Source organism: Cynocephalus volans, chromosome 7 (genome assembly GCF_027409185.1).
Source record: "Cynocephalus volans isolate mCynVol1 chromosome 7, mCynVol1.pri, whole genome shotgun sequence".
Classification (NCBI taxonomy): domain Eukaryota; kingdom Metazoa; phylum Chordata; class Mammalia; order Dermoptera; family Cynocephalidae; genus Cynocephalus; species Cynocephalus volans.
The window spans coordinates 60,134,221-60,149,303 of NC_084466.1; the positions used below are offsets into that span (position 1 = coordinate 60,134,221).

General features: G+C 38.0%; 1 protein-coding gene across 9 annotated transcripts in view; it reads left to right on the forward strand.

The window, feature by feature from the left end:
• Positions 1–15,083, forward strand: part of DGKH (diacylglycerol kinase eta) — a 169,066-nt gene that overhangs the window by 68,132 nt on the left and 85,851 nt on the right. For 8 of the 9 annotated variants that reach the window (XM_063101712.1, XM_063101703.1, XM_063101704.1 and 5 more), the window contains exons 2-3: positions 5,267–5,377; positions 7,720–7,800. In XM_063101712.1, coding sequence (XP_062957782.1) covers positions 5,267–5,377; positions 7,720–7,800 — 192 coding nt within the window. The remainder of the gene's footprint in view (positions 1–5,266; positions 5,378–7,719; positions 7,801–15,083) is intronic. The other variant, XM_063101710.1, reaches the window with a different exon arrangement.

A 15,083-nucleotide genomic window follows, 5' to 3' on the forward strand; every position in this document is an offset into this window, starting at 1 on the left:
TAAATCTGAATATTTCTGATAATTTTGACGTGCAATTGATATTGATATGCACTTAATATGACATTCTCAGCCTCAATTGACTTGAATCATATTAAGTTATTAAGAAATTTATACCATTATTTATGTTTTCTTGATATTTATCCTTGTAAGCAAAGTCTAAGTGTAATTTGTGGAATAAAAAAATAGTGTTACTGAATGTAAGTCAACTTGCAGGGCTGGTACAGGTTTTTTCCTTTCTGTACTAGGATTCCCTTTTATTAAATACTGATAAAAGTAGGCTTTTGAATGGGACTTGAAGACCTTTTTATTCTTGCTACATGAATGGTGGTTGTCACAGTATATTTTGGTAATAGGGTTTGACCTGGATTTACATGGGTCATGGGCCCTGAGGAGGGGAGAGATGAAAGACGATAACCTAGTCCCTCCCACGGTGGATTAAGCTAGTATCATATGGTACTACATTTAAATGGTGGTTTACTCTATAAAAAGAATTACAGTTAGCAAAAAAAAGGGGGGGGGTACTTGATAGCCTTAGAATTCAGACATTTTATCTTATTTCTCTTAAGAGTTTGCTCAGAATAGGGCCTGAAATTTCACTCCAGCGGCACTATTTGCTGTGGCCACATGAGGCTCATTAAGGGCAAGATTTTGTCCTCACACCTGGCCTTCCTCACTGCATCTTCTCAGCAGGCCTCTCTACCCTTGCATCTGTGTGGACTCCAGCAGACACGATTTGGTTAGATGTGCAGTCAGGTCCAACTTGGTCCAAAGCAGTGGTTCTCCACCGTGGCTGACATTAGAATTGCCTGGGGATATTTAGAAAATTCTGATGCCTGGGCTGCAACCCAGACAAATTAAATCCGAATCTCTGGCATGGAATCCAAGAATTATTATTTTAAAAACTTCCAGTAATTTGGATGTACATTCAAGGTTGAGAACCACTTCTTTAAGAGAATTTGAGGATATAAACCATATTCCATTAAGGTAAATTATATGCTCCATATTTAGTAGTTATGTAGTTAACCTGGCAGGAATTTAAAAGATGTAGGTGGGCCGGCCTGTGGCTCACTCGGGAGAGTGTGGTGCTGATAACACCAAGGCCCCAGGTTTGGATCCCATATAGGGATGGCCGGTTAGCTCACTTGGAAGAACGTGGTGCTGACAACACCAAGTCAAGGGTTAAGATCCCCTTACCGGTCATCTTTAAAAAAAAAAAAAATATGTAGTTGTCTTTTCAAGAGTTTCTTGCCATTACTGCCTACTGTCATAGGCATTTCCTCAATCTTTTGACCTGCATAGGTCTATAATGGGTCATATGTCTACACTGCTTTTAACCCTTTCATTCCTTTTTGGTTTTCTGTGCAGAAACATTCTTCAATATGTCATCTTTCGTATTTCCACTTTGGTTTTTGGTTGAAACTGCTTTCTCCACAGCCCTGTCACCCTCTAGTTTGTTCCTTTGGGCTTTTTGGGGGGTTTTGTTCATAGATTTTCCCCTAGTCCTATGTATTTGTAGTTCAGTATATCTGATATTCTTCCCATAAACTGTCTGGGTCTTTTCCCAGAGTTTTGTAAAATGGTCCCTGCTACGAACCATTCTCACTCATTTTGCCTTAACCCTCTTTTTTTGTACAATTTGAAGACCCATGATCAGGTTCTCTCTCCTGGGGAATTTCTTGTTGTCATTCCTTAAACTTTTCATATACCTAAGTCCCCATTGTATAATTCAACTCTGAAACTTCCCTGCCTTCTTTAAGGAGTATTTCTCAATTTACACTCACTTTTCGGACAGGAAATACTGTAATAGCAGGCTTTGATTTGGTGCTTCTTCTTAAACTTTTTGTTCTACAATTAATTATTTGGATACAAATATATCTGAGGTGGCAGCATCATTGAGTATAGTCATGTAATTTCTGCATCATGGAATGACACTAGCAGCACTTGTGGTGTGTTTCTCTCAGAGACCTTGGTTTCTAGAGGTGTAGGCTTGGAGACCAGGACCTTCAATCACTACTCTCTGGTGCGGGACAAGGCAAAGCTTTGACATGTGTGCGGGTCGGAGTCTATTTACTACAGTGGGTAACCCTAAAGTATCGTCCCCAGTTACTGCTGATCTCAGAAGGAGGGCTTCTGAGATTGGGTGAGAGCCATTCACCAGGAGGCTCTGACTTCAAATGCACTCATGGTTTTCAACAGCTAACTTTGGTAAATGTTAGTTTTCATCTCCATTGCACTCCACATATGAATTTAAGGAGAGTGAAACTTTTGAGCTATGGTTCTCTCTGGTTTTGATTTCTCAGATAGTCCACCTCTCCTAACAAGCTCTTTCTCACTTAGTCTTTTGCATCTAGTTGCTCAAGCCAAATGCTTATAGACTTTTCCCTTGGTTCTTTTTTCTTTTGCCCTGCATGTCTATCAGCATGTACAGTAGATGCTGCCTCCACAATATCTCAAATTCATCTGTTTCTCTCCATCTCGATAGATGACTCTGCAGCCTTAGTTGGAGTGTCTGCCATTTCTCCCCTGGACTCTTGCAGCAGCCTCCTAACTGTTTCTCCACTTCCTTTCTCACCCTTTTCCCTATTGTCGCTTTCCTGCCTCAAACATTTCGGTAGCTTTTTGCACTTAGAATAAAAAGCAGACTCCCCGGTGTGGCCAGCATATCCTGGCTCTTGCCTCCTGTAACCTCATCTCTTGATACTTTCCTTCTACTCCAGCTGTTATTTGCCCTGACAGTGGACTGTGAACACTTATTTACTTCTTCCAAGAAGCTTTTATAATTTGATGCCTGGCAAATATTCCCTGAACTTAATAGCATAATGATATGATAATAACAACACTTTGTGCCATTTATTGAATGTTTTCTGTAACCCAGACAGTGTGCTAAGTGCTCTACAGGCATTATCTTATAATCAAATTAGATGCAACAAGCTTGTGAAATTGGTATTATTGTTCCTATTTTTTAAGAGAGGAAACTGGGGAATAGAAGTCCCAGTAACTTGCCCTGGCTCATACTATTATTGTGTGGCAGAGCCTGGCTTGAAGTCTGTCTGACTCTAAATCAGCTCTTTGGTACTGAAGTTTCAAAAGTATTTTGTTTTCATTAAATTGTAATGATCTCACAACAATTTTGGAGGACAGTCTTAGAGCAAGCGCTGGTGTAAATGTCTTATTTGAAATTGAAAATAAGCATTAATATAAATTAACTACCTTACTGGAGACAACAAACTTTTCTCAATACTTTATGTCTTGCTGCTAATGAGACAGTATGGTGTAAAAGTTAGGAATAAACTCTGAAATCAAACAAACATAGATTTAATCTCCGCACCAGCCATTTGTTTATGCAAATCTCATTATCATACGTGTCAGATAATGTTCTAGAATTTAATTATGTACAATCCAGTGGGATGATTACAATTTTGGTTCTGTCAGCTGTTTCAGTATAAATGTGATCCATCTTGGGCTCCATCCTAACAGGATCTATTTGAGCCAGTCTTGTGACATGTCCCTAAGGACAATCTTATAGAAAGACTGTTTGCTTTCTTCCTTCCTTTCTTGTTTCCTTCCAATTAAAATGAAACATTAAATTTAACTGTATTAGATATAATAAACTCAAAGATCTTGTATTCTCATAGGAGCAGCACAATAAACATGATAAATAAGTAAATTATATGTTAGAAGATGGAAAGTACTTCGTGCAGGTGGATAAGATGAGGTTGGGGGAAAATACGGAGAATAAGCTGCAGTATGGTCAGCGAGGTGGGTCTCAATGAGAAGGCCAAGACTTGAAGGAGGTGAAGGTCTTAGCCAGGTGGATAGCTGAGGAGAGAGGAGATAGTGCCCAGGCCTAACGCAGGAGCACGCATGCCCACTTAAAAGCAGAGAAGCCATCGTTGATGAAGGGACCAAGAGACAGAAAGTATTTTGCTGGTGACTATGAAATGAACTAGCATACATAAAGCGCTCAGTATGGTGTTTGGCCCAGAGTTCCAGAGCCCTTGCCTACATCTTTCAGCCACATCCCTACTGCTCCGTGTAATAGACCATTTCTGTTGCTTATAACGGAATACCTGAAACTGGGTAATTTATGAGAAAGTGGAATTTGTTGCCTTGCTGAGTTGCTGAGGCTGGGAAGTCCAAAGTCTAGGGAACACATCTGGTGAGAGTCTTCTTTGGTGGTGTCTTACAGCAATGCAGGTGTCTCACGTGGCAGAAAATGGTGGAGCAGAGAGACAGATAGTTCCTCATGCCCACGCCTTTTAAAACCCTCAGAACTACACCCCTGACCATCATTATTAATCTATTCACTATGATATGGTCCTACAATCTAATCACCTCTTCAAGGTCCCACCTTTCAATTACTGTAATGGGATTTCCCACCCTCAATAGATACAATGGAGATTTAAGTTTCTTTGAGGTTGGGGGGAGGGGGATATCCAATCTACAGCACTCCCCCCTTGCAAACCCTTGCTACATTTATAACAGAAAGCTCTTTGAAGATTCCTAAATATCCACACTGTTTTAAACCTCTCTACTTTTGCACACACCTAAAATGCCCTTCTTGTGTCCCTTTTTATTTTGATAAGCTTCTTCAAGATTCACCTTGGGCCCTCCTCTGGGAGGCTGCCTTTGACTCCCTCTGAGACAAGTGATGCTTACCTCTCTGGACCACCACGCACAGTTCTTTGTGTGTGTTTTTTATAATAGTGCACAGCTGATGGTAACTAACATTGAACCAGCACTTACTATGTGCCATGCACAAAGTCTTCCGCATGTTTTCCATTTACTCCTCACAGCAGCCTTTATAGGCTATTATCATCCTCATTTTACAGATGAGTAAATAAAGGCATGCAGAAATTTAAGAACTTGTGTAAGATCATCCAGCTATTAAATGGTGGTCCCAGGAGGTGAATACAAGGTTTCTGGCTCCAGAGCCCAGATGCTTTCATAATCATTATATCATACTGTATACAAGGTGTGTACACATCATACTGTATTGCAAGTAGTAGTTTGTGTGCATGTGTCTTCCTTATTATTTGTGAATTCTTTGAGGGCAGGGAACAATGTTGCATTCACTTTTACTCTTTGGGGCTTTGCACATGTGCTTACTTGATTTAACTGTGATGAGAATAAAATACTCTCTTGTGTAAACTATAAGACATGGGAAATATCATTCAAAATGTTAATGATATTATTATTGATTCTGAATTTAATTTGGTTTTGAATTTCATTTTAGTCATCTCATTGTGCTTTTGCTTCTCCCCAGACCAGTATTAAAGAGGGACAGCTATTGAAGCAAACCAGTTCTTTCCAAAGGTGGAAAAAGCGATACTTCAAACTTCGAGGTCGTACACTTTATTATGCAAAGGACTCAAAGGTAATTCAAGAGAATACTAGTTCCTAGCACTTGAGGTTGTGGATGGATTTAAAATTTTGGTTGTATAAGTTGCTTTTGTCTTAAAGGCTCATTATTCTTACATGAATTCTGCATAAATGTGATCCATCTTGGACCCCATCCCATTGAGATCTATTTGAGCCAGTCCCATAACATGTCCCAAAGGATAATCTTATAGGAAAGCTCTAGTGTAATTTTCTTTCTTTCTTTATTTCTTCCTCCCTCCCTCTCCCTCTCTTTCTTTCTTCCTTCTTTCCTACCAATTACAACAAAACATTAAATATAACTTTACTAGATATAATAAACTAAAAATTTTGGGCTTCTCCCCATTTCTGCTACTTTTTTTTTTTTTTTGGCAGCTGGCCAGTATGGGGATCTGAACCCATGATCTTGGTGTTATAAGGCTGCACTTTAACCAACTGAGCTAATCAACCAGCCCACTGCTACTTTTTACCTTACACATCTTTCCCTGACCATGAGAGAGAGTTGCCATAGTTGCAAGAATTCATGCTCTGGGTTCAGACAAGAGTTTACATCCCAATTCCAGCACATGCCAGTGGAGTGGCCATGGGTAGCATGTGTTGTTGAGAGGAGGCTTAAAGGAGATGATGCATGTCAAGTGCTTACACAGTACCTGACACAAAATAATCACTCCAGTGTGGTAGCAATTGAGAATAAAAGTCATATTGAAATAAAATCAAGGCAAAGTAATTTTATATAACAGTGAATCAAATAATAATAATGCATTTAGGGGAGAAAAATATGTAACGATGAGCCTCCATTAAAACTGACATCTTAGTATTACTTTGAAAAAAAATATGAAGATTTCTTGCTACTGTCCCAGTTGAATAATTAATCATTTCCATTTTAAAAAATGTATGTTCCTGATATAATTAGTAGAGTTATACACTAGGAAGTAAAAACAAATAAACAAACCTAATTCTTAGTCTAGTCTAAGCAGCTATAAAAGTAATAACCAAATAAAACAATGTTATTTTAAAAGTCATTATGTTCAAGATTATTTCTTATCGGGCTCCATCCTGGCTTTTCACATTCATCTCTAGACAGCATTGACTACTTGACAGCCTTCAGCTTTGGCCCGTGCTTCCCATCTCCAGAATGACAAAATTCCCTGTTTTCTTTAAGGTCTCCCTCAAGGGTCCCCCTCAAATAGTCCTTATTCCGTCCTTCACAAGAGAAGGAGTTTAATTGTTCTCTGCTGAGCACGTCATCTGTGACTTTCCATAGCTCTGTGACTTTGTTGTAACTTTCTCTTCCCACTTTTTAAAAATCATATTTTTTTAATTAATTTATTTTTGATTATACATATTTATGAGGTACAGAGTTGACTATCAGTATTTGCGTACAGTATGTGACCAAATCAATATTATTAGCATGTTCATCATTATAGATCATAATTCTCTCCCACTGTTAATAATTTATCTTACATTAAAGTTAGTTGTCCATTTCATCTCCTGTGCTAGATTATAAATTCCTTCCAGTCAGGGAACATATCAGAATGGTTGAATTGAGAAAGATTATCACAACCCTCTGGATATGTTGGGGGCGAAGTGTGGAAGCTGTCAGAAAAGGGCAGTTTTAGAGGTGCATTGCTGTGCCTGCCTTGCTGGAAGGACAAACACTGAATGAGTGTGGATAATGACTCCCTGAGTAAAAGTGGGAAGGATGCCTTTATTTACTAGAATCTCCTAATTGCTAACTTGTACGTTTTTTAAAATTCTGTTTCTTTGGCATTTTTACCACTGAAACTTGTTTAGTTAAAACAACTTTTAAGAGTATGGAAGAAATGTCATTTGCAGAGCACACTCACTATCTCATTTGAACACATATGTATAGATGAGGAAAATAACTAAGAAGGTTCAGAAACTCACCGTGATCTGAGCCAGGACAAGTTCTCAGTTTGCAGCAAACCTGGAAACAATAACACTGCCTCTGCCCCTCTGTCAGAGTTGTCGCAAGCTTTAGAGACACTGAGTTGTGTGTGTGTGCGCCACCCACTCAGTAGATTCCCCATAAATGGTTACCCTTATGCTTCCAGAGAGTACAGAGCATTTGCACTGGCACAGTGTGCTGGGGGTTCTTTAAAGTCCTTCTCAGTTTGGGATTTATGGATTAGTTGTGCTTTATCGTTTTGCTCACTGTTCCTAGGAAGAAATTGCCAAGTACCACTAACTTAATTTTTCTTCATTTTCTATTCCTAATTCCTGACATAGCTTTGTAGTCATGACCTGAGAATAAAAACATATTGAGGAGCATTGAATTAAGTTTTCTTTTAATGTGTTTGTGTTCTTTTTCATTAACAGTCTCTGATATTTGATGAAGTTGACCTTTCAGATGCCAGTGTAGCCGAAGCCAGCACAAAAAATGCTAACAACAGCTTCACGGTATGGTTATACTCTGCTAATCCCCTATTCAGAAGTTATAAAATGACCTTTCTTAAGCAAGTACAGAATGCCCTGTTCAGTTACTAACTGTGTGTCAACTTATGCATATTAGAGTCCTTACCAACACAGTGAACTCTGGTAAGTATTGCATATTCCAACACCTAGTACCAGTCATGATTGTTTGGCTCAGTAAACCTGGGGTTAAATGTATTTTTTTAAATTATGTTATTTCCTTTTAAGACTTTTTAATTTTAGTGCTTTAAATTTTTCATCTCCTTTAAATTAATTCTTATTAATTCCATTGTCCTTGAATATTCAAAAAGTTTACTTACCTTCAATTGTAAAAATAATATTTTCTCCTCCTACTTTTACTCTAGTTGCTATTGTTGAGGCTGTTGCTATAGTTCAGGCCTTCATTTCTTCTCACTGACGTAATTCATTTGGTAGCTATTTAAGAGGTATCCTCTGTTCCAGTTTCTTTTTTTTCAATCACAAATCAAATTGCTTAAAAGACCTCACTGGCTCCACACTGCTTGCAAATCACATCTCCAACTCATTCTTCAAGTCTTGCAAGCTCACACCTCAGCATTCTAGTGTTTCTGGTAACTATTTGTCCTCATACGCCCCAGCAGATCAGCAGTTCTGTCTGTGCTTTCCCAGTTCCCTCTGACTTGAATGATTCCTTCCCCATCTACAGCTGTTGAAATCCCACCAATTCTTCAAAGCTTATTTCAGACATCCCATTTTTCTTCTATTTCGTTCATTCACAAAATATGGATAGAGTTCCCATTATGTCAGGCACTTGTGCCAAGCACAAGAAATACAAGTGCCTCAAGATATTCACATTATAGTCCAGTGAAATTCATGTGGGATACTTTTTATAACCGTATTCCTTGGGTCTCTCAGATGCATTGCTTTTGTTATATTGTCCCCTATCCACACTCCCAGTCCCCATTCTAGGAAGCCACCACTACTGACTATAATGTGCTGTTTCCATCTGCCAGATATGCCAAGGCAGGGAAGACAGCCAGATAAACAAATACAAGCAGTGCCATGATGGAGGTGAGCACTGGTAGGGGGAGAGGTGGAGGGAGGAAGCAAATGAATTCAGATTTAGCCTTATTGATTTATGGGAATGTGGGATAATTCCTAGAGTAAATAATCTCTCCCCCCTACCCCCGCCCGCAGGGAGAATTTAGTTTAAGAGGAAAGCCAAGAATAGAATCCTGACAAAATGTTAAAATTTAAGGTTTGATCAATAAAGACTGAGTGAGAACATTTTTAATTAAAGAAGGAGAATCGGGAGGCAATGATGTTATAAAAACCCAGTGGAGGAGAGATTCGAGGTAGAAGTTGTTGAACGTGAAGTACTGTAGAGAGGTCAAGTCAAAAGAACTGGAAAGTGATTGTTGAATTGCTTGGAGTCATTTGGTCACATTGCTGTGAGTAGTTTCAGTGGCGGGGTGGCATGAGTTAAGCTGAACTGTGAATGCAAAACCCAACGGCAGATGGAGCCCAGGGTAGATGAAGACTTCTAAAAACTTGGCTGTTAAAAGGGAAGAACAGATACCTAGAAGAATATTTAGGCTAGAAGAGAGTTTTGGTTTTGTTGTTATTGTTCTTTTGCTTTGTTTTTAAAATGGGTTTTGATTGTGTTTATATGAAGAGAGGAAGGAACTGTTAGAAGCAAAAGGTAAAGATTCAGGAGAAAGGGGAACAATTGATTAGGTGTGATGGCTGAATGAGTTGAAGGCCTGGGGACCAGAGCACAGTGATGATCAGCGATCAGCGTTAGCGAGATGGCATGCTTATGCAGGTAGGTGTGGCCATATCTTTCAAACCCAAATACTACTGTTTTCTCAGTGAAATTGAAGGATAAGGTTATCTGCTGAGTGTGAGAGTTTAGGATGGTTTGGAGTAGCTTCTGTAGAAAAAGAGAATTGAAACTGAATGGGGACCTGTAGAAGATTACTACTAGGCAGTAAATAGTGCCTAGCAAAGATTAGAAATCAAATTTAATAATATCCCTAATTCCTATGCCTGTTGCATTTTCTAATTGATCTTATTTTTACTTTTAATTGTTTTAATTGACACATAATAATTGTATATATTTACGGGGTATATATAGTGTGGTGTTTCAGTACATGTATACATTGTGTAATAATCAAATCAGGATATTTAGCATATCTGTGATAGCATTTTCTTTACATGGGAGTAGAGAACAAATGAATGAATTGATCCAAGGTTGATGATTTATAGGGCATTCTGGACAGAAAGATAAAGGGATTGCTGGATGTCTGAGGGATCAGTAACTCATTCATCTTCCCCTTCTGAGTTCTCAGTTTTTGAGAGTAAAACACAGGAGTAGGGGACAGCTTTATTAATGGCCGAACAGAATTCAATAATCACTGAATGCAGGGGCTTCTGATAACTTGTCGGAGGCCTAAAGCTGAAATGTTGCTTATTCTTCCTTCCTTCCAGGTGAAGATGGGGTTGGATGGGTGTAAAGAACCTCACCAGTCCTACCAGTCAGACTGGCCACTTGCCTCCTCCCAGGCAGTGAACTATAGTCCTCTCCCCTTTAGGGTGACTCCTGGAGGGAGGAATAAAGGTTTCCCCCTAATAGAGATCTACAGTTTGGTCTGAAAGAGGGTTCCAAAATTTAAGATTTGAAGGATGGAATAACTTCAGGTGAAGACAAGGTCTAGGGTGTTAGAGCAGATAAAGACAAAGGGAACTAAAAAGCATGGTTTTTGTAGCTCTTTCTTGGCTCTCCAACTCCTTGTGATCTCTTTTGTTGTATTTTTCTTAATGAGTTTACTGTATTCTCCCTTACATTTAGTTAAGCACTTTTTTTTATCATATCTTCCTTGAAGACAGGACCTGTCATATCTTTTTACCTCATAGTACTTTATCCATAAGTATTTGTTGATTTTAATTAATAAGATGAAAGTTTATTACAGGCATGAGAAGACTTTTTGTTGAAATATTTTCAAGCAATTTCTTCATTTAACCCAATGTTATTTCTGGAATTTGCTAGACTAGAAATGTAGGCACTAAAAAGTTAGGCAGATTGCTTAAGGTTTTACAGCAAATGAATTTGGTAGAATTTTCCAGGGTATAAAATGGAGCAAGAGAGATGTTTTCAACCAGTAATTGACAATTCTCTCTATCTTTAAATATTTAAATGTCCTGCCTTTCTAGATTATAGGGACTGCTACTGAAGCTATTTTTTGGCTTCTTAATGTCAGAGGTTAATGGTGTATTTTGATGGTATTAAGGCTGGAGAATCCAGGAATGGCCAAATTCTGCTTCATTAAAGCCATCCCTTCTCTCCATGAAGTCCCTAAGGATGATATATTGACAAGAGGAATATTAAATGGAAAATCTATAGATAGTAAATGGAAAATGGAAAACCTGTGCTTTGCCTGAAAACCCAATGCAAATTTTCTGGTAAAATGGGTTCTAGAGTGAATGTTCTAGAGAAAAGATCAGCAACTGACCTAACCTGGAAGCTACTCAGCCTCACTTCTACAGCATTCGATTGGTATGAGTGAGTCACTAAAGCTGGCCATGCTTAAAGGAAAGGATGTAGACACCATGACATTGGTGTCAAAGGATTTGCAGACATGTTTTAAAACCTACATACGTAATGATTACTTCTCCCTCTTGCAGAGTTTCCCACTCCCATCCCCAAGTTAATAATTATCTTGTTCTTTCAGCCATGTAAATTACCTCGGATGTTATATTAGTTTTCCATTGCTGTGTAACAAACCCCCACAAACTTAGTGGCTTAAAACAATGCCCTTTTGTCTCACAGTTTCTGTAGGTTTCACAGCATAGCTAGATTCCTCTGCTCTGGGTCTTACAATATCGAAATAAATAGAAGTGATAAATTAAGAAAAAAAAATTATATATAGACTTTTAAATTGCCTTAAATTGTGCTAATTTTAACCACGGTTTGAGTTTATGGTTTTAAAAGTGTCTTCTTCTGCAATAGATAACAATAGCAACAAAATCTACTAACATCAAAAGCATTTTTTACAACTGTAGGTGGCAGTAATGTAACCAGGGACTGAAAAAGGACAATCCCTGACTGCCTTGTTGTCATTTTATAAACCTTTAGTTTAATGTTTATTGATTTATTAGTAGTTTAAGTTCTACCATGGCGTTTTCTATGATTGTGGAATCTATAATATGTTCTTCCTTTTTTTGTTCATTTTAAAAATATTTCTTTTTATTTTATTGATATCTGTATGATGTATTAGAGTTTCATTTTCACTTTAATGTTTCTATCTTGGACACACCGCTATGCTGTATGTGAATGTGTTCTTACATTAGGCTGGAGAGAAGAATCGAATTCCCCTTGGTCACACTGGTACCAACTGGGCAAGGCTCCCAGACCTCCTGGTGTTAATCCAGGGCTCGTTCCCATCACACAGCGACCTCTCCATCTGGATAATCTTTGCCTCCTCCATGCTCTTTCTTTTCACATCCATTGCTCTCTCTGTCTCTTTCTTACTAGTCAAGATATGTATATCCTCAGATTTTTTTGATTTACCCAGTTGCAGAGAAAAGGAGCTTGAACTGTGAAGTCAAACAGCCTGGGTTTGGGTCCTGGCTTGACCATGTGTGGTTATATGACCTTGGACAAATCAGGCCCTCTCGATTCATTTCCTCACCTGTAACCGAAGACAAAAATGGTACCTGCCTCATAAGGTTAAGAGGATTATATTAAATTTGATCATACACTAAAATACCTAGCACAGTCATGAGCACATAGAGTTTGATAAATATTGGTGGCTCTTATTATCCTGAATTTATCATCCCTCTGTTTCCTTCACAAGTGGCAATATGTTGCTAATTCCTAAAAGTTTGGGAATTTTGAAGGGGAATGTGGGTGAACTTTATCTTGCGAGAAGATTTCATCCTGCCTGTCTTTCCAACTTTTATCTCCTGTTAAAAAAGTATCACTGGGAAAAACAACCATTTGGTAATGAATGGAATTATAATTGTACTTTATTAGGTAAATGTCATTTGCTAAAGAAAAGCTTTTTAATGATTTGAAAGTCATCCCAATCACATGGTAATATGTTAGGCTTTCAAAGTGTGCTGTTCAAATGACTATTTTCTTTAAATTTTAATGAAGATTAGGCTAAACCTTAAACAAGTGAGTCATCATTTTAAAGAAATTATTGTATTGGCACTGTTAAAACTTCTTATGGAAGTTTCTAGAGAAAGTAGCATATGCTTTTCCTTTGTTTTCTTGTTTGTTTGTTTGAAGTAGGAAGAAATATGGAGGTTATTTATTTGGTTTATTTAACCCACTTAGCATTTGTAGTGAACTGTCTGCAGGTGTGGTGTTTGTGAAATCCCACGGGTACTGCACATCTACACCAGCTTACTCCTTGATAAAACACAGGTGCCATGTGATAACTCTTATTTATAGACCTGCATGAGCACTGCAACCAAGAGCTGTTTTAGTTTAGGGGTCACTTGCCATAGCAAATATGACTGAAAGTTGATTAGCCTCAAATTATGATTCTTCCTATGAGGGCTTAAAAAGTATACATGAAAAGAAACCAATTAAACAAAGAGAGCAGACCTTTATAGAACATAAAATGCCAGAAATTATGCATAATTTGAAATGAGCAGGCTGGGTTTTAAAGGGAAGAGAAAATGTTCTTAAGAATTTGCTTCTTTAATGTTTACTTTCTGTTTATTCTGTTTTCCTCTTAGCTTCCTCTCAGTTAATATAGTTCAGTTCATCTCTCTCTTAAAAGGGACATCACATCCTTTGAAGAAAGTATCAATTTACTTTTATCCATTAATAACTCAATATTTAGTTACAAAGGAAGTAACTAAAAGTTTTCTTTTGATATCATTTGTGAATGATCATCACACAGAATGTATTTAGATAATCATCTGAATAAATAATCACTTAAATAAGTTGCCTACCTTATTTGATAATAGGAGTATTTGCTGTAACTATGTTGCTGTGCTAAATGGTTTATATTTGATAACTCATCCAGTTCTTTATATCATTCTTATAAGGTGGGGTCTATTATGATCACCAGTTAGATAGATGAGGAATCTGAAACAGAGGCTAACATCTAATATATGTAACAACTAGAATCTGGCCTCAGTCTGTACACTTGGCCATTCTGCTATTATTGCCTCTTTATTGTCAAGTTTTAAGTAAATGTGATTCTGGTGGTATTCCTCTAATTGGTTATTACATGTGCAGTTGTCTTTTCTACTTGCTGGTTAGACTACTAATCTAGAATATTACATTATATTTTGGGCACTACATTTTAAAAAGAAATGTTGACTAAAGAGCCCATGAGAAAGGTAATCAATATTATACAAAGGTCTGGAAATCATGGGATTAATTGGCATTTAAGGGCACTTTTTATTTCAAAGATTTGGGAAAATGTGACAGATGTCTTTTAATATTTGACGGATCACCATGTAGGAGAGGCAGTAGAGAGTTTTGTGTTAGTGCAGTGAGCAGGACAAAGACCCGTGGTTGAATTCATGGAAAGACAATTTCTGCTCAGTGTAAAAGAGAACTTTCTAACAGGAGTCATCTGATAGAACAGGCCCCTTGTGAGGTAATGCCTCGGCCCATTATTAGAAATCTTGTCATCTCATTCCCGGTGAGCTGAAAGGGGCCTTCAAGAAGAGAGTTCTCAGAGCAGACTCAGGTTTAAAGTGCTGAAATGAATTTCTTAAGGTTGGATGGCTGATTGCTATGTGCAGCTAGTACAGAATTTGGGGCTCTCATCTCTTGGTGTTTGTTGGGAGTAGGAAGGGAGGAGTGGATTTAGAGGTTGCTGGGCACTGTGTTAGACACACACCATCTCATTATAACACACAGCAAGAAGCTAATTGACCATCCTTTGGAGCGCTCTTTGCATGGTGTATGGATATGGGAGGGGTGAGGGGAGGTGGTGGAGACTGAAATTTCCTTGCAGTCCCAAAGTCTATGTCTTCTTCACCACTGAATCCCCAAGGCTAACATGGTACCTGGCACAGAGGGGAAAGCCAATAAATATTTGCTGAATGAATGAAGGAATGATATTTGTAAAATCTCATTTTTCTTCTAGCAAAAGTGTCATTTCATGTTTTAACCTAGAGAGCACAGTTTCTGAACTTCCACCCAACCCCCCCATTATATTGGGTTATATATAATATACCCATAAATATTTGCATCCTCATTGAAATCTTTATATAATAACTCAAACTATTCTTATTCCAACAGTAAATCTTACAAACATGAT